Source organism: Grampus griseus, assembly GCF_964374135.1.
Source record: "Grampus griseus genome assembly, chromosome: 2".
NCBI lineage: Eukaryota > Metazoa > Chordata > Mammalia > Artiodactyla > Delphinidae > Grampus > Grampus griseus.
The window spans coordinates 151,938,697-151,961,898 of record NC_139018.1 but is presented as its reverse complement, the minus strand read 5'-3'; the positions used below and the strand labels follow the sequence as shown (position 1 = coordinate 151,961,898).

At 50.7% G+C, this 23,202-nt stretch overlaps 1 protein-coding gene across 6 annotated transcripts in view; it reads right to left on the bottom strand.

Annotated features, from left to right (window-relative positions):
* The window catches only part of PFKFB3 (6-phosphofructo-2-kinase/fructose-2,6-biphosphatase 3), an 85,262-nt gene that overhangs the window by 25,153 nt on the left and 36,907 nt on the right, over positions 1–23,202 (bottom strand). For 5 of the 6 annotated variants that reach the window (XR_014296311.1, XM_082647639.1, XM_082647640.1 and 2 more), the window contains exon 1: positions 280–681. The exons of the other annotated variant lie outside the window; for it this stretch is intronic. Coding sequence is in view for 4 of the 5 variants with exons in the window: in XM_082647639.1 (XP_082503765.1) it covers positions 280–355 (76 nt within the window). In the remaining variant the exon portion in view is untranslated. Of the gene's footprint in view, positions 1–279; positions 682–23,202 lie in introns of those variants that run through there. 6 annotated transcript variants of the gene reach the window in all.

Sequence of the window (23,202 nt, the reverse complement as noted above, 5' to 3'; positions counted from 1 at the left end):
GCGGAGACCGCGGGCCGGGCCACAGCGCCCCCGACGCCGGCCAGGGTAGGCGCAGCGCCCGCGCCGTCCCCGCCTCGCGCCGAGGCCGGCGGGGAGGAGCTGGGGGCGCCCGGGCCGGGCCTCGGGGACGGCGTGGAGGGCGGCGCCCGGCCCGCCCGAGCGCGCCGGAGGAGGGGAGCCGGCACAAAAGCGCCCGGCCGGCGCCCGCCACACAATGGCCTCGCTGTCCACACGGCGCGCCCTCCCCGGCAGCCCGGCCCCGCGCACGTCTGCACTCACATCTGGGCAACGAGGGGCGGTGGTCGACCGGGATCCAGATCTTCTGCACCCGGCTCTGAGTCAGCTCCAGGGGCATCTTCTCAGCCGAGACTCGGCGGCCCTCCGCCCCTTCTGAAGAATTCAGACTTGGGGAGGAGAGCGGTCTGGCGACCCCCGAAACAAAGGGGGGAGGGGGTGCGTGCGTGAGAGCGCGGCTTTTTGGAAACGTGCTTTGTGCTAAATCACGGACGCTCGCCCGAGGCGTGAGGCTCCCAGAGAGGAGCGGGAGGGCTGGGGCTGCACCCTTAGCTCCCGCAGGGATGGACTCTTCCGCTCGGGAAGCCCCGGGATGCTCGGAGCGCCGTGACAGCCGCGGTCCCTGTGCGCTGGCTCGAGTGCGCCGCGGTCCACATCAACTCGCCTCCTCTCTGGCTCTGCTGGGATGCCCAGCGCTCCTCCCGGGCTTTTAAGAATCCGGGCCGGCAGAGACGCACACGTCAGCCCCGGGGCGGGGACGCATTCCTCGTGTTCCATCCCCCTTTCACGTGGAAGGAGGGTGGCCCAGCCAGGAGACAGCCTGCTGGCGCCCCCTGCAGGCCGGCGACACCGGCGCGCCCGGCTACTGAGGTCCCCCGGATAACGCCCTAAACCAGCCCTGGCTGAAAGTGCTACTCCGTGAGCCTCCTTCTATCATCCCCTAAAAGCGACCTGCGCAGCCTCCCAGAATAATCAACTCAACTGCGCTGGAAGGAAAGAAACAGCACCGTCCACTGTGGTCCACAAAGCCCCTCTGCCGAATCACCTGGCATGCTTAATGCATACTGCGGACTCGGTCTCTCTGGGAATGGGACCCCCATACTCTGCATTTTTAGCACGCGCTCCGGGTCAGGCACAGTCAAGGTGAAGACGCGGGTTTCGGGTTAAAGGTTGCAGAGAGGTTAGAGGGGACGGGGGCGGGGGTGGGGGGTGTTGTCTCTGCTACCCTAGAGGGAAGCCAGAGGGAGGATGCTGAGAGCGCCTGTGGGTCACTCCTTGCCGGAGCTGCTCCCTAATAATACCTGTGAGTCACCCACCACAGGCCCCGCCACCCACGGGGAGAGGGCTTCCCTGGTCTTTCGTCCTCACCACGCCCAATTTCCTGAATTCCTTAGAAACCCCAACTAGTGCTGAACATTGCTCCCCCGACACCCAGCCCCCAAGACCTGGAACCCCGGGTCCCGGAATGTCGGGCACGAGGAGGGGGTGGGAGAGACCCGGAGGCTGGACCAAAATGGAACGTGGCATCTTGGTTTTCACGGTCACCGTTTACAATATTTTCGATATACCTTCATCTCTCCGAGTAAAAAAAATAGATCCTATTCCGACCTGCAATTCATTACTTGGCTGCAAGCCCCGGAATAACTATTGGGAGGCGTCACCATGATTGTGCAAACCCCTAAAATTCGTGCCATTTAACCGGCGCAGCCCTACTGCATCTCTTCCTCGCCAGTTTTTGGTGTATGTGTCCCTTCTGCATCCCCGGTCCCCGCAGCTTTGCATCAGCAGGCGACATGTGGCAGTCGTGTAGTCAGGTCGGTGGCCGCCCCGTGAAGATCTGGGCTGCTTTGAGCGGGAGCTGCCGCCCGCACAGGGCATGGCATGTATGTGACTTTGGAACGCGATGCCTCGGTGCGCAGCGCAGCCCTGCCCTGCAGAGGTGTATCCCTCACGCTGGGCTGCGCCGTGATTGGAAGGAGGCGGCGCTCGCTGAAACCCACACCGCCGCGGAACAGTCTGCGCAGAGGCTGCCACACGTCGCTCACGTACCGCATGGCTCGGCTGGGACGGCGCCCGCTCCCTGGCGGCCGTCAAGCTGCTCCCGCCTGCCCCGCCCCCCCGGGCCTCCCCCTTCCCCTCACCCCAGCCTGCCCAGAGGCGGGGAGCGCCCAGCGTCGCCCATCGGGCGGGTGCCCCAAAACACCCCCCAGCCGGACCTCCACCCCAGGCACACCCCCCGTCCAGGCATCCCCCTCCCAGCCCGCCCAGGGTCGCGGAGCGCCCAGTGTTGCCCACCCGGCGGTACCCCCGACCCCTCCCCACGCCCCGACGCCCACTCTAGGCACCCTACTAGCCCGGGAATCCCCCACTTTCCCCGCATCCCAGCCCAGGGACGAGCGTCGCCTACCGAAAGGGTGCCCTTGACCTCCTCCTCCCCCCGCCCCCACCCTGGGTATCCCCCCACTCCCACCCCCACCTCCCTCTCCTGAGTCCCTGCTCTCCTCCCTCCCACAGCTTTGCTGACAGTCTGGTTTCGGCGTTTGGGCAGCTGTTCAGAAACCCGAGTGCACTGCATTTGGACTTGTTTTTCTGTACCGGGAGCAAATGCCAGAGATGACACCCTATAGCGCCCCAGAGAGAGTCCCACTCCACTCCTGAAATAAGAATGGTCTGATCCAAAGAGGAAAATAGCAGCGAGGGAGCGCTGGCGCCCGCGCCGGAAAGTCGCCGCCTCCAGATCGCTGGGGCCGGGGTGGGGACGGCTGCAGCCCTACAGGCTTGCACACTTGTCTCTCCCGGAGGACCCAGTGTACCTGGTGTACCCGCGTGCCTGTACTTGCCCACCGATTTCTTTGCACACGCTGAAGGGCAAGGCAGGGGATGGGGGTCCAAACTTGAAAACAACTGTGGGTCTCAGTTCAGCGGAGAGCGGCCGCACCAGTGAAGACACATCTTTAATCTCGTCATCCGGATGATGTGTCCGACCAGGGTCCAGCTCTGAGGGCACGAGGCGGTTGACATTCCTCGGAGCTTCTAGCTAAGTATTCACACTCCACACCCAGACCTGGTGCCTTCCCGGCCCGGGTGTCGGTAACGCCTAGAGCCTCAGGCGTTCTGGCTACAGAGCAGAGATTCTCTCCCTCATCACCTCCTACACCTAATGGGGGCCAGCAAATGGAAGTTTCAAGTAATCCCCCTCCCACTTCTGATATCTAAGTGCAAACAAACTGGGAATGAGTGGGGGACTCGGACAAATGTACACTTTAAAATAAAGGGGGGGCAGCTAGAACTGGTGTGGCCCTTGCAATCCTCAAGTGCTATACATTAGCGTAGCATCCTTCTGGAAGCTGACGCTGATTGACTGCAATGCCGTTTACAAACAACCCAACTGCATCTGAACTCCAAGAACGTACTGGTTCAGTGTTTACTGTTTCAGACGTCCACCTCTTTCCCTAGTTCTGCCAAAGACCGCATCTGTATCTAACTATCCAGGGCTTTGACCAACCCCCACCCCCCACCCCCAAGCAGACGATCAGAACGCCGTCCTTCAGGAAAGGCAGCAGAGAATGTAAAAATTCCTCGAATACGATGATGCTTTTGCAGATAGGACAGCTCCAAGTACTGGGGCAGGTGGTGGGGGAGCCTATGACCCGTGGTCCTAGGCATTCTTAAGGCTAGAAGGAATTTTCCAGATAATCCAGTCATCCTTTTAAATGAGTAAAGGGAAGTTTAGCGATTAGAGGCGTTAGAACTAGGCCAAAGGTCAAGGAACACAGCCAGTTAGGACCCTCTACTTGACACAGTGGGCAGATGGCCCCCAAGGGACTTGTGATGACTACAGCCTGACCCGGGGGTGCTGAGTGGAGTCCTGATGAGGGGCAGAGCACACTGTGACTCAGACCATCTCACCCAGAACAGCTGAGCGGTCCGGCAGGAGAGAGCAGAGAAAGCCCTTCCTGCACAGTAGTGCCTCTTGCGGTGCTTATTTATAGCGAATTCCTTAACTAGCTCCAGACTCAGAAAGGATGATGGGGGTGGGTTTTCTCCATGACCTCTCTCTTCTCAGTTCCCTCTGCCGGCCAAAGGCGTCTAACCCTCACCCCTGCTCCCCCATGCTGCTGTGAATTCAGCCAAAAGCAACCCCATTTCCACGATCAGAAGCCAGGGAGCCAGACTGAAACACTGAAACCATGCTGGAACCCACCTCCTTCCGTCCAGTGAGAGGAGGCAGAACAAGCCATGGCAGGCGTGAGCAATCAGAAGTTGCTAATTAGACACAGAGTGTCATCATTTGCTCCTGCGAACAAGCCTGTGTCTGAGAGAGTGAAGAGAGACGCCAAATAAAAGACTGAAATAAGCCCTTACCTCATCGCCCATCCAAAGACAGGGGAGAGGGCAACATTTTTTTTTTTTTTTCCTAAATAAAATGTAACTCATGTGAATGGGAACACAGGCACGGACGTCCACACGATGCCACAACGGCAGGTTGAAAACCCAGTTCCAAACTTGCACACAGAGGTTTATAGCAGCTTTATTCATAATCACCAAAACGTGGAAGCAGCCAAGATGTCTATCAGCAGGTGAAACGAAAAATAACCTGTGGTACCTCCAGACAATGGGATATTATTCAGTGCCCGAAAGAAATGAGCTGCCAGCCACGGTAAAGACATGGAAGAGCGGTCAGTACCTATTCCTAAGTGGAAGAAGCCAATCTGAAACGGGTACACGCTGTATGATTCCAACTCTATGACATTCTGAAAAGGTACAACTACAGTAAAAAGATGAATGGTTGCCAGGGGTTGGGGGGAAAGAGGGATGAATAGGAGGATTTTTAGGGCAGTGAATCTGCTCTGTATGATCTTACAATGATGGATACATGTCTTTATACATTTGTCCAAACCCATTAAATATACAACACCAAGAGTGAACCCACGGTAAACTATGGACTTTGGGTGACAATGATGTGTCCGTGTAGGTTCACCCTTAGTAAAAATGTACCATCTGGTGAGTGACGTTGATAACCGGGGAGGCTGTGCATGAGTAGGGGCAGGGGGTACATGGGAAATCTCTATATTTTCCTCTCAATTTTGCTGTGAACCTAAAACTGTCCTAAAAAATAAAGTCTATTTTTAAAAAATCATTCCTCTTCTACAAATGTCATGTACACTTTTCTCCAAATGAGGGGACTTACCCATCTCGTTACGAGAGTATCAGGACAGTTAAACGTGGCCACGACCTGGCTCTGGGTGAATCGTCACAACTGAAGTCCTACTGAACCAGCAAGTTTCCTTTCCTTCTGCCCAGTCCGCGGTCCTCCACTTCCTGCAGGCCTTTCCTCTTCTGAGTGTACGCCCCTGACCTTGGGACCGACCACGCTATTAAAACTGCCCCTGGGTGTTTCACACCTAGCATCACACCAGGCTCCTGCTTTGAGAGCATTTTACACTCCCTGTCAACCTCCTCACCCTATATGAAGACATATGTTATTTGTGTTTAAAAGCATTACTTTATGACTTCAGAATCTGTGTGCTTTTAAAAACTCAGATATTCTGCAGCCTAGTTAACAGTCTTGTACCAACGTCAATTTCCTGGTTTTGCTATTTTACTACAGTCATATAAGATGTCACCATTAAAGGAAGCTGGGTGAAGGGTTCATGGGACTCTATGTACTATTTTGTAACTTCTTGTATTTCAAAATTTCAAAAAGTTTTTTTAAAACTCCCCAAATATTAAATCGGTGATAGCTCAGTTTGCTCAAATTCCAGAGAAAAAAAAGAAGAAAAGCATAGATGGTATAGATCCAGGCATTGAGGGAGAAGGGAACTGACGGAAAGGTAGCCAAGAACTCTGTAGTGATTTGCACGTGTTCCTAACACCTTTGCTTCTTGCAAATGACACAAATATACAAACAGGATTTGCACAAATCCTGCACCTGTGGAAACATGGAATCAAGTTTAACCTGTGTTTTACTTGGGGTGGGGGGACGACTCGATTTCTGGGCTTTGCACAGATCGTCGGGAGAATATCGGTGGGTTTGTAGTCTTTGTTGTCACCAACTTGCAGGCACAACACAAAATAAAGAGAAGACACATGCAGACTTCAGCTGAGGACTCCAGACGGCTATGCTGAGCCTGTCTTTCCCGGAGGGAAGGGGAGCCACAGAGATGAGCAGCCCACTGTCCATCTTCTGGCACATTTAATAGATGCTCACAAGCAGTAGCTGCGTGTCAGACACTACACAGAACAGGCTGCACCGGAACCACAGCAATCTCGGGTCCAGCCAGGAAGAGCAGGTGATCGAACAGCTGTCATCAAAGTGTTCCGGGCTCCATCTCACTCCGAGTATGACAAAGAGAGATCTCCCACGCCCAAGAGCTTGCAATTGAAGACCAGAGGGGGAAATGTACACGAATTAGAATACAAGTAGGGAACTAAGAGAGAGGTGTTGGGTAAGGTTATGCCCAATGCAGGCTCGGGGTAAAGTCCAGGTTGAGAGAATAAGGAAAGTTTGCGTGTAATTGGGGCAGGTCCGCGGGGAATTTCATATCCATTTCATCGTCCTTCAGCGTTTCTCTGCTAAGCCCAAGAGCAAACATGGAACTAAAAGTCAGTATCTCTCATTTCTTCCCACATTAAACAAGTATTCACCGAAAGCAACTGTCCAGGGGTCTCCAGAGTCAAGTGAGATGTGGTCCTTGTCAGAATTATGGATTCATTCTTGAATTTCACAGTGTCCCTAACACACAAACACACACAGACACACACGCGCGCGTGCGCCCCTACCTTTTTCCCTTGGAGTTAATGAAACTGAGGCTCAGAAATATTACATTACTTCCCTGTGATCACACAGCTAATAAGCAAAGGAATAAAAAACAAGACCTCCGGCTAGGCTGGTACTCTTTCAAGTGTCACGCAATTAAATTACTTTCCAACTAGAACATTCAGTCTTCTTCTCAATAACAAAGTCAACAATAATACTTTGGATCCGAGTGGTTTCTATGACAATGTCTAAATTACTTAGTATTTGGATATAATGAGGAAATAAGAATCGTCTTAAGAAACGATTATGAAGATTAATAACTAAAAACTTGCAAATGAACCTACAATGTAAAGTGCTACTTAGCATATGAAGACAGAGAGACAGCCTCCCAAAGAGTCCCAGCCCTCATACTGGGACAGCCTCCCCTACTGATGCAGAAAAAGCTCATGGTCGACACCACGGCTGAGCCAATTTAAAAAGAAATTACTATTTTATGAAATAAAACTGAGTCAGCTTTAAAAATTTTTTTTAAAGAGGTAGAGGAGGCCTTGGGCTTTCTGTGTACTTCTCAAAGGTTTTAAGATGTCCTAATTGGGCTTCCCTGGTGGCGCAGTGGTTGAGAGTCCGCCTGCCGATGCAGGGGACACGGGTTAGTGCCCTGGTCCGGGAAGATCCCACATGCAGCGGAGCGGCTGGGCCCGTGAGCCACGGCCGCTGAGCCTGCGCGTCCGGAGCCTGTGCTCCGCAACGAGAGAGGCCACAACAGTGAGAGGCCCGCGTACCACAAAAAAAAAAAAAAAAAAAAAAAAAGATGTCCTAATTGATTAGCAAAGGGAAAGAAGAAAAGAAAGATCTTATTTCTCGGACACTATTCAAATTCTTCGATAAGCTTCAAATTTCTATTGCTGATAAGATCTTTACGGCCAGGCTGTCAACAGCATGACATCACCGTAGCTGCAGCGCAGCACCGGCGCATAGGAGTGGCAACCTTGGCTTAAGATTTTCCAGTTGTGCGAAGAAACAGGAGAAGCTACCAGCAGCACTAGATACTAGTTGGCCTCACACAGCCCAGATGCTGTCCCTTCAACACGTGCTGTAACAAGCTGGCGAGATTGTCCACGTTCCATTTTGTATCCTGCATCTTCGGTCGCCCTTCCAGGTATCTGGAGTACGAGGCGTCCAAGTGGAGACACAACACGGACAGAGGCGCTGGGGTGGGATCTGGATTCAGGGAAGAGCCGGGTGGGTGGCACAGAGAGGACTGGAGAGTGAGGAGGGGGAGGGGCAGTCAGGGGGCACCTTGTGGACCCTCAGGACGACTGACTCCTGTTCTGAGAAAGAGGAAGTCCCCCAAAGGGCACTGAGAAGGGTGAGCAAGAGGACGGGAGGGACCTTCCTCGCTTTCACAGCTGTTTCCATCCCGAGGGGCCTAGAACAGAGCCGGGCTGGTGGCATGTATCCGTCAACACTGCTTGACAGAATGCATGTTTGGTTAAAGACTGGCCTCTGGGGACTTTCCCTGGTGGTCCAGTGGTTAAGACTCCGTGCTCGCAATGTAGGGGGCACGGGTTCGATCCCTGGTCGGGGAACTAAGATCCTACATGCCACAGTGGCAAAAAAAAAAAAAAAAAGACTGGCCTCTGGTTACGGTGCTAAGAACAGGTTATAATAAGCAGGTAATGGTCTTGGGACCCTGAAATAACCGTTAGCTCCAGGATCTCCACTCTGGGTTTGTAAGGAAGATGGGGTCAAGGGGAGCTCAAGAGACAGGCCCCTGTGTGGAGACAGTTTCTCTTCCACTCCTCCCCCGGAGAGCATTTATCCTATGAAACCAGAAGAGGAGTCTAGGCCAGAAACTTTTATTCTGGAAAATTCCTCTCCAAGGCTTTAAAACAAGAGGCAGGGGTGGGGTAGAAAAAGATCAGGGTGCTGGAACCCATAACTGGATGTTGGGATCCGTAACCACACTATACGTTGTGGTAAAGGGCCCTCATATCCTGAAAAAGTTGCCCTGTGCAGTGAGGATAAATTAATGGGTGCTTTGCTGAGAAACTATGTATCCGTTTCTGATACATAGCTCTGGGAGCAGCCCTGACAGGAACCCACATGCTCTTTTCTCTGCCCCGCCAGGCACAGAATCCCTCTAGCTCCCGCTTACCTGCCCTCACAGACAGCCCACTGGCAAGCAGACCTGAATGTTCTATTCTGACCAGCAGCCACGATCCTCCTAGAAACGTACCAAGTGGGCAATCTAGTTTAAATACCATTCTCTCACCACTTTGGTTTGTGACTTGGTCTCCCTAGGCTTGACCATCTCTGGCTGCACGGCTAAAATCCAGCTTCTAAAGAAGAAAATCTGAGGACTAGACACCAGGGCACAGGGACCCCACACAGACAAGGCTGGCCACCCGTTCCTCTCTGACACCAACCTGGTTTGTTTTCATTGTGAGCAAGGATATAGGCCCTAGAACACTTGTGGCTTTGTTTCTTGTCAGAAAAGTTTCCCAGTGACAATATTTTATGGACACAAACACAAAACAGAGATCGAAGAAACAATCCAGAAGTGAAGAAAGACCCAGATGAACTGATGTAGCAGCTCTGGGTAAACTCACTGTGGAGCAGGGAAAACCATGGCAGCTACTAAGCCACTCCGGATGTCCCCTGTCCGAGAGTCTTCTAGGACCTGCACGACCCTCTCTCCCAAATCACAGATGGAAAAGAAACAGGCAAAAACCCACCTCTGCCATGAGAAAAGGGCTGCATGACTTTCAGTAGGTGAAAGATTTTCAGAGTACATCACTAGATAAACTGAGGATAAGTTGGACAACTCTGGAGTTATTCTTTTTGATAGTTCTTGCTGTTTCCTTATCAGTAAGAAAGCTATCACTCAGCCATTAGTCACGGTGGATAAAGAGGCCAGACAGATGCCAGGGAGAGTGTGCAAACAGCTGGACAGTGATTACATCCACTAAAGACTCAAACAAGCCAGCAGCTCTTCACTGCCCCAAGGCAAGCTCACAACACAGCTGCCTGTCAGATACCTGTTACCAGCTTTAGGAGGGCCAGTGCTGCCCTGACACAGAAGGCTGGACTTTGAATCTGCACCCAGACACTTAGCTCCCTGGGGACAGTGGACACATACTACCTGGCCCTCCTCTGCCACCCATCCCCCAGTGCCAGTAACTCCGTTATGTAAAAAGGCAGTGGGCATAGCAGCATTTTTCACAAGAACCAAAAGCCCAAGTGTCCATCAAGAGATGAATGGAAAGACAAAATGTGGTCCATGCATACAGTGGAATATTATTCGGTCGTGAAAAGGAAGGAGAGGGACTTCCACGGTGGCGCAGTGGTTAAGAATCCGCCTGCCAATGCAGGGGACACAGGTTCGAGCCCTGGTGTAGGAAGATCCCACATGCCGCAGAGCAGCTAAGCCCATGCGCCACAACTACTGAGCCTGCGCTCTAGAGCCCGTGAGCCACAACTACTGAAATCTGTGCGCCTAGAGCATGTGCTCCGCAGCAAGAGAAGCCACCACAATGAGAAGCCCGTGCACCACAACGAAGAGTAGCCCCCGCTCACCGTAACTAGAGAAAGCCTGCATGCAGCAACGAAGACCCAATGCAGCCAAAAATAAATAAATAAATTTTTTAAAAATTTAGAAAGAAAAGGAAGGAGGTATTGAAACACACTGCAACATGGATAAACCTTGAAGACATTACAGGTGTGGACTGAGTTGTGTTCCCCTAGAACTCATATGCTGAAGCCCTAACCCCTAGTACCTCAGAATGTGACTGTATTTGGACATACAGTTTTTAAAGAAGTAATTAAGTTAAATGAGGCCATTAGCATGGACCCTCATCCAATCTGACTAGTGTCTCTATAAGAAGAGGAATTTAGAGATTCCCTGGGGTCCGGTGGTTAGGACTCCGTGCCCTCACTGACGAGGGCCCGGGTTCAATCCCAGGTCAGGGAACTAAAATCCCACAAGCCGTGTGGCATGGCCAAAAAAAAAAAAAAAAAGAAGAGGAATTTGGACATACCAGGTGTGTATGCCCACAGAGGAAAGGTCCTGTGAGGACACAGCAAAAAGCCAGGCATCTGCAAGCCAAGGAGAGAGAAACCCAACCTCATCTTGGACTTCCAGCCTCCAGAACCATGAGAAAATAAGTGTCTGTTGTGTAAGCCACCCAGTCTGTGGTATTTGTCATGGCAGCCGGAGCAAACTAATACAATTATGCAAGGTGAAAGAAACCAGACACAAAAGGTTCTGTACTGTGTGATTCCATCAATGGGAAATATCCGGAATAGGTAAATCTATACAGACAGAAGGCAGATTAGTGCTTGCCAGGGGCCGCTGAGAACAGGAGTGGCTGCGCACTGGGGGTGGGGCTTCCTTTCCAAGTGATGAACACGTTTTGGAATTGGAGAGAGGCAAGGGTTGCACAGCGCTGTGACTGTACTAAATACCACTGAATTGTCTGCTTTAAAATGGTTCATTTTATGTTATGTGAATTTCACCTCAATTAAAAAAAAAAAGACAGCGGATGAGGGAAGACAGAGAGCGATCTGAAACATGAAGATATTAAACCTGTTGAAGTTAGGACAGGGTGGTTAACAAGACAGAGGGGAAGAGGATGCTAGAAAGACCAGGACAAAACAAATTCGAGAGACCAGAGAAAAACAGAAAAGACACGGTCAGCCCAGACCTCTGCATCCACAGCCCGGTCTGCACCTGCCAACTGGCAGCCTTCCCCCACTTTGCTCCTTAACCCAGGCCCCTCGTCATCAACAACCCAAGGTGTGGGGAAGGAGGAGAGGGGAGGAGACCGAACAAAATCATTTCACATCGTGTTCATTTCACAGCAGGCGGGTGTGACCTGCTGTACCAGAGTGGCTTTGCTCAACAATGCATTGGGGACAATGCCCACCTATATACAATGGGGTTTTCATAAGAAGAGTGCACAGCAGAGCCCTGGCACACAGTGGGATCATGATTTTGTAGCCAAGAGCTCTGTGCAAAGCGAGCCTTCAGCTTTCTCCAGAACCTGCACCTCTCCCTGAACTCTCAGCCAGGTGGTGGCATCTAAGCTAGAAAACAGGTTCCCCAATTCCTTCCCCCACTCCACCCTGCTCAGTGAAATCCATCACATAGCTGGGAGGTTCCATTACTTCCTGTAATAGTCAGGGTTCTCCTGAGAAATATGTATGTATGTACAAAAGGAAACTCATTATATGGTTTTGGAGGCTAAGAGGTCCCACTATCTGCCGTCTGCAGGCTGGAGACCCAGGAAATCAGGTGGGATTCACTCAGAATCTGAAGGCCTGATAACCAGGAGCTCCGAGGTCCGATGTCCAAGGACAGAAGAGGATGGACACCCCAACTCATGCCGAGAGAGCGAGTTCGCCCTTCCTCCATGCTTCTGTTCCATCCAGGCCCTCACCAGACAGGATGGTGCACACCACTTTGGGGAGGACCATATGCTTTACTCAGTCCACTGAATCAGAGGCAGTCTCTCCAGAAACATCCACGCACACACACCCAGAAATCATGTTTTACCAGCTACCTGGGCATCCCTTGGCCCAGTCAGGTTGACACATAAAATTAGCCATCACTCACCCCAGTAGCCACTCTTCCCATCATCCTTAGCAGCAGAACCCCAGTGTTTAGCTAAACAATCTCCCGGCTAAAGGATGATTTTAGCTGGGAGGCGAAGGTGGAGCCAGGAGAGAGGGTCAGGCTCCCAGCCGCTCCACCGCCCGCACCTGGCACCTTCTTCTGCTGCTGGAAAAGCTTACCTCCCCGCCCTCCACACCCTGCATGCTCCCTAGGCTATTTCCACACCGCATCTAGAAACCCCAGTCTAGAAATCTGACGGCCCTCCCGCAAAGCCTCAGCTTGAACCTGTGGCTTCAGCCTAGTCATTCTATTATTAGATGGGCTGCGGGCCAGACAGACAAATGTCCCTTCCTGCAACTTTCCTCAATTCTCTGCCACCTGCCCCCTCCTCCAGGGCAGATGCCCACCCTCCAACCTGTGTGAGCAGCTGTCGTGTCCCCATGAGACAGGCACTCTTCAGGCTCAGAAGCCCACTCCTAGGCTTTAAAGCAGCATGAACACAGCCTTCCACGGCACACAGCAGAGCAAGAGTGGACTGGCCCCATGATGTGAAAGGAATCAGGTTCTAGGGAGGAGTGAATGCTGACTGACACCATAAAACTTACTGCTAATACCACAGCCAGGCTCTTGAAATGACTGGCAAAAAGCAATTCTAGGGAACCTATGGATAACCCAGGTTTGGATCCTCAACTATGCAAGCCAGCCCTGTCTGGTCTCCAAAGCTTGTTCAGCGGGAGTGGGGGGCACGGAAGAGACTGCAGGGTGGGGAGGGGTGTGGGCTAGGGCTGGGAGCCTGGACCCCGCCCTGACCCTGTCTGTACCAGGTCACGGGATTGCCCTCTCTGGACCCAAGTTCCCTCCTCTGCCCATGAGCCCTCTAGATGGTCTGGAAGCATCTCCTCCACTTCTCCAAGGATTCTAATTGCTCTCAATGAAATGCAAATAGAAACTGGGTTGCAATTACTAGACTATAAGCATTTAAAACACAGACAGCTATTCATCTGTGTATCACCAGAGCCTGCCATCATGTCAGGCACATGGGACATCTTCAGTATGTTGGATGAAGGAAAAATGTATTTGCAGTGATGCTATATGGCTCACATCATGGGCTGGAAGTAGCCTCCGTAACCACTCAGGGAACCCCAGGGCTCAGAGAGGGACAGAGAGCCGCTCGCCCTGGTGAGCACCTGGCTCATCTGGAAAATCAGGATAATCACTGCCTGTGCACCTTGCGAGGTGGGGAAGGGGGTCAAATCAGGTACCACGAAAAGTGCTCATGCAAACACTCTAGTACTCAACACATACATGAAGATTAGCATTTTCTGAATCATCCAGGCCCACCCCGAGGCGGTGGCAGAGGCGTGCTAGTAGACTTCTTCTCCTCGAGGCTCCATGACCCGGTCTCCAGCCCTTGGTTTCCTCAACACACACACACACACACACACACACACACACACACACACGACCTGGTCTCCAGCCCTTGATTTCCTCAACACACACACACACACATACACACACACACACACACACACACACACATGACCTGGTCTCCAGCCCTTGGTTTCCTCAACACACACACACACACACACACACACACACACACACACATGACCTGGTCTCCAGCCCTTGGTTTCCTCAACACACACACACACACACACACACACACACACACACATGACCTGGTCTCCAGCCCTTGATTTCCTCAACACACACACACACACATACACACACACACACACACACACACACACATGACCTGGTCTCCAGCCCTTGGTTTCCTCAACACACACACACACACACACACACACACACACACACACATGACCTGGTCTCCAGCCCTTGGTTTCCTCAACACACACACACACACACACACACACACACACGACCTGGTCTCCAGCCCTTGGTTTCTCAACACACACACACACACACACACACACACACACACACACACGCGACCTGGTCTCCAGCCCTTGGTTTCCTCAACACACACACACATACACACACACACACACACACACACACACACAAACACACACACATGACCTGGTCTCCAGCCCTTGGTTTCCTCAACACACACACATACACACACACATGACCTGGTCTCCAGCCCTTGGTTTCCTCAACACACACACACACACACACACACACACACATACGTGACCTGGTCTCCAGCCCTTGATTTCCTCAACACACACACACACACACATGTGACCTGGTCTCCAGCCCTTGGTTTCCTCAACACACACACATATACACACACACATACACACACACATACACACACACATGTGACCTGGTCTCCAGCCCTTGGTTTCCTCAACACACACACACACACACACACACACACGCACACGGAGAAGAGCCGAAGTCAAAACAACCGAGGTTCCCGACCCAGGACCCTGGTGAGGACAGAACTGACAGGCAGCCACCTTCTGCCGTGTGGTGAGCGCCCAGGGCGACGCACCAGGAGCCGAGGTTGAGAAAGTGGGGAGTAGGCTGTGTCGCAAGCCTGCTTATGCCCCATGGCGCGTGCAGCTCTGCAGTTGCCGAATCAGAGCTGACATCCTTTCCCCTCTCTGTTCCCCCTTGGACTTCTTCCTTCTCCCGGTGGAAAACATTCTAAAAATAGAGCCAAATCAAGCCAAAAAAAAGTTTAAATGCAGGTTTTATGAAACAGCACTGAGTAGATGTTGGAAAGCCTACAGCAGCTGGGCCATGCTTATGCCTAGCGTTCAAGTTAGAGGGGCGGGGGGTCTGTAATCGCTGTGCTAAGACCATGCTGCGCATGTGTCCGGTTCTGGGAGACGCCTTTTAAGGGAACGGTAACGAACTCAGACACGTCCAGAGGAAGGCAATCAGAAGGCCCCAGCCATCTGGAAGCCACTCTGTGAGGAACGGCTAAAGAACTAGATGTGAGATAAAGAACAAGATGATGAGATAAAATGATAAACAGGTACCGATACAGGGGAGCTGACTTGCATTGTGTTGCTCCCGGGAGCGGAAGCCCGATTGTGGGCTGGAGGCTACGGGGGACCATGATGGGACAGAACGATGACACAGTGCCTGCCCCATTGTGAGCCCCCGGCCCAACTCATCAACTTGGTGACTTGGGGCAGGGCACTTCTGTACACCTGAAGTGTGGAACGACCTCATGATCTCAGTGGCCCTTTTCCGTTGTAAAGTCTTTAAGTCTAGAACCACGATACTAAGTGAATCGTGAACCACGATACTAAGCTGCTGACCCAGCATTTAATCACACATCTGATCAGCCTGGGTAGCCAAGGGGCCAGGAGCCACAGACTGGGTGGAACATTACTCTGACAAGCCCCTTGGAATACAACAGCCCTCCGGTGATCCCGGCTGACGACTCATTCTTTCTAGTCACCCGTTGGGGCAACTGAGACCATTACGGTCCCTCTGAACCAATCAGAGACGCCAGCTCGAAACCCCAGACGAGAACGGAGTTAGACACCTAGACCAGCGTTTCCCATCTAGTGATGATTGAAATCTCAGGGAATGACAAACGTGTGGGACCCCAAGAGGATGTTCACCCCCCGTGTAGAAATTAGTTCTGTTTCAACTTTCTCATGTTTGAATCAACAAACACAATCTTTAAATATTTTTCCTACGGCAGCCTTAGAGGTATGCCCCTCCGGTCTCCCTTTAAGAAAGAACTTGCTCATCAGCTATGAGGGGTGCAGTTAAATGAGTCTCCAGCCACAGCACTTCGGGATCCGTGGTGGCCTCGGAGCCCAGGCCACGCCCCTCCCGGCAGCTCCCAGGTAAGGACTGAGCCCAGCAGGGCACCAGGGCCTGGCTGTTTCTGCCCACAACGGGCAAGCTCTGCACTGAGGCTTACCACCGGGGCTGGCAGAGACTTCTCAGAGACGCCCTCCACCTTTTCCCGCACCCCCCCAGCTCGCCGGTCACAGGTATCAGGCCTGCAACCCTCTCCCTTTATTTTTCACAAGCACTACCCCCAATAAATCTCTTGCACTTCTGACTCCTGTCTGCTTCCCGAGGACCCAACCAACACACATGCCCAAAATAAAACAGCTTGAGAGCATCCGAGCGTGTACGGTGTTCACGGAAGTTAGGGCGCAAGATGAGTGTGCTCTTGAGGCTTGGCTGGCTTATTGCTCAGATGAACTATCGGCAGCTGCTCTGAGGGCTTTGGCCACGGTACAGCTTTAGACGAACTTAGTCTCAGTTATTTGGTATTTGATGTATACCCTGTAGGGATGACTGTGTAAAGATGGGAACCACAAGAATCACTGACGTTGACATGCGACTTCATGAGAAAATGATAAGGAGATGTCAAAAAAGACACAAAGGCCTACTTTAAGGCATTCCACGGGTCAAATCTGGTACAAGTTGGGCAACAAAATGAATAATAGTAATAGATTATAACCCTGAGTAAAATGAGGATCCCCAAATCCATTCATCTGTAAATAAAACGAATGAATGAATGGGTGCAGGAGATGAAAGAGCGTCTCTTTACACAGAACGCCAACAAATAAGCGTAAAAGCAATGATGAATTTGTAAGGCACTACTTGGTAATAATTATTTCAGATAAGAGTCATCGAGTGGCTGAAAGTTTGACAAGAAATGGGATAGTTGCAGCATCTCAGAGTATCTCCCCACAAGACACTTATTAATTACAGAGGAGGAATAGAAACCTCACAGTAGAGGAAGCTGGCAGACGCCATGCTACACAAGGGATCAAAGTGAACATGGGCAGGAATAAGACTAAGACCTACCACACAAAGACCTACCCCGAGGACACGGCACTACTCCCCGGGTGTTCCTGCCAAAAACGTAGAGGCTGCATCTAATCATAAAGAAGCAACAAACAAACCCAGATAGGGGAATATTCTAAGAAATAAATGGCCTGGATCCCGAGGAGTTACTTGCACACCCATGTTCAAAACAGCATTCTTCACGGTAGCCAAGAGGTGGAAACAACCCAGATGTCCATCCACAGATGAATGGATACACAGAATATGGTCTATCCGCAGTGGAATATTATTCAGCCTGTAAAAAGGAAGGAAATTCTGACGTCTGCTACAACATGCATGAACTGTGGGGACATTATGTTGAGTGAAATAAACCAGTCATAAAAGAACAAATACTGTATGATTCCACTTACATGGTACACCTAGGGTGGGTAGGGTGGATGGAAGGATGTACAGATGGGTGGATGGATGGAGAGAGAGACAGACAGGCAGAGGAGTGAGGGAAAGAGAGAGAAAAAGGGAGAAGCAGAAATCAAATAGGGTAAATGTTAACATTTGCAAAATCTGGATAAAGGCTATCTTGGAAGGCTTTGTGCTATTTTTGCAACTTTCCTGTAAGTCTGAAATTATTTCAAAACAAAAAACAAAACTCAAAAAAAATTTTAAGTTCATGAAGCACCTAAAATGGTAGTAAAAGAATTTTAAGTTCATGGAGCACCTAAAATGGTAGTAATTCTGCACATTCACTTCAAGAGGCTCTTCCTCAGGGTTGGAATTTGCACGCATCTCATCAAATCACGGCATCTCTCATGTTTCAAAACCTAATGTTGAAAGATAATGTATAATGGCAATTACATTTAATTTAACTTTTCACTTGTTGGCAACAAAAGACCTGCCACATGGGAATTCCCTGGCGGTCCAGTGGTTAGGACTCCGAGCTTTCACTGCCAAGGGCCTGGGTTTGATCCCTGCTCAGGGAACTAAGATCCCACAAGCCACGTGGCTTGGCCAAAAAAAAAAAAAAGAAAAGAAAAGTCCTGCCACACAGGAAACAGGTAATCTGTAGAGAAGCAGCCTAGAATAGTTGCCTAACATTTCTCTCCTCATTTACTATATTTTAAATGGTGTAACATAAGCCATGTCAGATGTATTACACTATATTAAACAGTGTAACATACGCTATGTTGTACATATTACACTATTTAAATATTATAAAGTTATGTAGAGCAAAATATACTGGCATAAAGGATACTTGGCTTTTTACTTTTAAAACACTCTGCAGGGGACTTCCCTGGTGCGCAGTGGTTAAGACTCTGTGCTCCCAATGCAGGGGGCCCGGGTTTGGTCCCCGGTCAGGGAACCAGATCCCACATGCATGCCGCAACTAAGAGTTTGCATGCCACAACTAAGGAGCCTGCCTGCCACAACTAAGACCTGGTGCAACCAAATAAGTAAGTAAATATTAAAAAAAATCAAAAACAAAAACACTCTGCAGAAGTCTTGGAACTCCTCCCCGTCACCTCACTGGCCAGAACGTGGTTTCCACACTGGCCACAAAGTCAGGAGGGAAACTCAGTCTTTTATCTGGACCAAATGCCCAGGATTCTGCTGCTCAGAAAGGGGGGCCCGTGGACGTTGGGGGAATGCTTGCAGTCTCTGCCATGGCATCCTTTACGGATAACACAGTTTTTCAACAAACCCCTCTCAGGAGACATAGTCTTTTATTACAAAAAGAGTGGGGAAAGCTATTAAGCTTTGCACTCAGACGAGACCAATGAGGTTTATATGTCCCGTCTCCAACCCAAACGGGTACAGTCGTGCAATGCCTTTTTTAAATTTTTTATTTTTGGCCACGCTGAGTGGCTTGCGGGATCTTAGTTCCGGGACCAGCGATGGAACCCACGCCCTCAGCAGTGAAAGTGCCGAATCCTGACCACTAGATCACCAGGGAAGTCCCTACAATGCTATTCTTGAACTCACTTGTTGAAAATTCATGTTTCCCTTCCATAACCAAAGTAAATCAAATAGCATGTGTTAGCTGTAAAATACCGAAAGCTGAAGATCTGTTTCAGTGGATGTGGAGACGTGGCCCACTGCCCGCCCTGCAGCCCCTCCGTTTCTCCCCGGCTGCCTGCACCTCGCTTGGGCAGATGGGGGAGGCGGAAATCCCCAATTTCAGGGTAAGCTGCCTCCCGTCCCATCCGCAAGCCACTCCCCCTGGCAGGTCTGGCTGTGACCATCTGACCCGTTCTCGATGGAAAACAATAAAGAACATCCTTTAGGTTTAAGCTACTGATGGTCAGGAATTCTGTGAGTTCTAGCCAAAAGCATTCCTAACTGGTAGATGTATCATGAGCACCATCAAAATTCTAATACAGACTTCATACACAATTATTATGTTAATAATATAATTGAGAACAAAAGAGCTTCACTTAAAGTCATTTCTCTTTTTATATACCACCAAAAACACCACCAGAACAAAAAAAAAACTTTTGATTTTGGCCTCTTTGCATCCCTGAAAGCAAGGGAAGACCCCAACAGCTTCACTGGAGCCACCCCAGAAAACTTGGACAGGGCTCCTGCTCTTGCGGGAGAATCAGCAAGACCTTACATCACTGTGGAAAGGGTTCCGGGGTTTTTGTAATAAAGGAGGAAGGAACTATTGATAGTATAACTGGGTGAGGCCTGAGCCCCACAGAGTGACTTGCCTCAGCTCCCAGACTGAGCACTTGTCCAGCCACACCAGAGGGAAGATGGATGGGACCAGAGGGACCACATTTGAGGCCCTGGCCTTCCTCCACCGCCCTCCTCGCCCCCTCAGTTGGGCAGTTTTTGTGGCCTGTTCTCTTCATCCTTATCAAGCTTGCTTCCAGGAAAGAATCTGCACCCCATCCCCATCAGACTATCAATGATTGCTGGGTGGCTCAAAGCATAGCCCCTCCCGTGGTCCTTGACTTAACCGGCATCCGAGCCCTTAAGCTGAAGAGACAGCACATCAGGTACAGATCCCGAGGCCCTGCACGCGGTGGGTGGGCTCAGGACTGGCCTCTCGTGGCCTACATCTGCTTCCAGGGGCTGGTCTCTTCCGGGGGGGATCCCTGAGTCCCTTCATGTCTGCCTGCTGAGGGGGATTCTCTCTTTGCTTTGGTCTTTAGGAAACTGGCCCGAGCCACTCAGCGTCCTGGCCTGGGCCCCCCCAGATTGCTGCTTCTGGAGCTGGAAAGACACCCACACCCAGAAGGAGGCGGAGGCACAAGGCTGCCAGGCAGAAGTGTGCAGGGAGAACCCTACTCACTCGGAACAAGAGGGAGGCAGAGCACCGGCTCCAAGGGCGTCCTTTGGGTGCACAAATAGAGTAGAAAACACCCCCATGGACGAACAGCCAATGCAGGGGACCCAACCTGATGACCCAGCTCCACAGTGAGTGGTCAGAAACTCAGCACCAGGGAATAAGGAGGAAAAGGATAAAAGCCAGAGACACAGAAGTCACTGGACCCAGATGGTGTCACTGCCGCGGTGAGTGCGTCTTTTGGACACTGTCACGTGCCATATATGAGGTGTACTGCTGATAGCAGAATACGGCGACAAGGAAATTACACATAAAATAAAGCTGGTGGGATATAGAGAACAGACTTGTGGTTGCCAAAGGGGAAAGGGGTGGGGGAGGAACGGAATGGGAGTTTGGGGTTAGCAGATGCAAACTGTTACGTATAGAATGGCTAAACAACAAGGTCCTACTGTATAACACAGGGAACTATATTCAATATCCTGTGATAAACCATACGGAAAAGAATATGAAAAAGAATATATATATGTATAAATGAGTCACTTTGCTGTACAGCAGAAATTAACACAACATTGTAAATCAACTATACCAATACTGCAATAAATTTTTTTTAAAAAGTAATGCTGGCGGGCTTCCCTGGTGGCGCAGTGGTTGAGAGTCCACCTGCCGATGCAGGGGATGCGGGTTCGTGCCCCGGTCCGGGAGGATCCCACACGCCGCAGAGTGGCTGGGCCCGTGAGCCATGGCCGCTGAGCCTGCACGCGTCCGGAGCCTCTGCTCCGCAACGGGGGAAAAAAAAAGGAATGCTGGTGGAATCTCAACTTTCTAGAATATATTAGATGTGTCTATAGATCAGAAATGATAGATCTAGGTGGTTGAATTATAGGTGATTTTCATTTTGTGAATGTATTTTAAGATATTTTATAATGACTAGAATACAACACTATAACAACTATTTGATAACCATAATAGTAATCATTATTAAAACAGCTACCATTTATCAATCACTAAATCTGGGCCAAGCTCTATGCTCAAGTTTTACATATATTTTCTCAACAATGCAATCAGGTAAGTAATGGTGTCACTAGTTTTCAGAGAAGGAAATCCAGGTTGAGAGGTAGAAATCCTGCACCAGCTCACACGACAGGGATTCAAACCCAGATGTGCCTGCCGCAAAGTTAACAGTCGCTGCCGTTAACCACTGCGCCCCATCGGCCTCCTGAAATAAAACCCTTTTAAAAGAAATATATATGTGTGGGTGAAACTGGTTAATGGGGGCAAGAAAACGGGAAGGACGGCGGGTCTGGGCTGGAGGTCTGCTGGTGACCCTCAGGCAGGAGGGGCCACTGGGAGCCCCCGTGTCACCCAAAGGAAGAGGCCCCTGAGGTTTAACTCCCCGGGGAGGGAGCCTGAGGTTGGCAGACCTCACTGCCCCTTCTCACCTACTTGCTGATCCAGACAGTTTTCCTGGAGGAAGACAAAGGCTCTCATTTCTCAGTCTGACCTCCAGTGCAAGTTTGGGTTAAATAACACTTTAACAAAAACAAGGGATACAGTAAATGACTAGCATATTAGCAACTATAAATAGGGGTGTCTTCTGATTACCTTTTTTTTTTTTTTTTTTGACAAGGGAACTCAAGAGCTCCATGCTGGAGGTTGGAGGAGAGGCACCAAAAGGAGAAGAAACTTATGGGTCTTGGCAGGTGCTACAGCCTCCAGGTAACGTGGATGGGATGAGCTCCCTGCAGAAACAGCCTGGCCCGGGATGCCTTGTAAATGGACCGTGGGTTAAAACAGCAGTCGTTTCCATAATCCTCCCAAAGCAATGAGAGATCAAATGAGGATGTATGGAGAGAACTGGAAGGCCTCATGGGCCAATAAGAGTTGCTGAAGTGAAGCAACTTCAGCAGGAAACCCTCTGGCGCAAGACCTGGTCACCCACGCGTTTCTTCCACTGAGCCTCATGGAAAGCCAGGCCTTAGCCTCCTGGCTATTTCAATCAGGTTTGTTATGTCCTGGGTTTCAATAACTTGAGATCCCAGGCTGATAGGCTGGATAATCTAGGGGGGAAAAAACGAGTGAATATGCAAAACTGATTACTTAACCTGAACCATGATACAGATCACTGGTTTTCAGCATCAGGGACACATGAGAACCATCCAGAGGACATTTTCCAAACATCCGATGTGTAAACCCCATTTGGTCAGAACTGCTGGGCAGGATTTAGGCTTTGCAGTTTCTTAAGAGCCTCTCAAGTGATCACTATGTCTAGCCAAATCAAGATCCTAATTTGCACCACACCTAACCAGCCCTATGCTGAGCTTCAGGCTGGGGCCACGGGATTGGGAGAAGTTTGTGGCATCTGACTACAAATGCTTTATGTATTGTTCAGGAAACAAGACATATCTGCATGGGAAGCAACTAGTAGACACAATCGCCATGGAGTTTGTTGGTGTTTTGGAGAGATCTGTGAGCCAAAAAATCTAGAATAAGTGAACCTCTCGGTGTCGGTGTTCCTGCTACACCTGCAGCCTTTTCTTGTTTTTGTTTTTATTTTTTTTTTGCGGTACGCGGGCCTCTCACTGTTGTGGCCTCTCCCGTTGCAGAGCACAGGCTACGGACGCGCAGGCTCAGCGGCCATGGCTCACAGGCACAGCCACTCCACGGCATGTGGGATCTTCCCGGACCGGGACACGAACCCGTGTCCCCTGCATCGGCAGGCGGACTCTCAACCACTGCGCCACCAGGGAAGCCCTGCAGGCTTTTCTTTTCCGTGCCTTATGACCA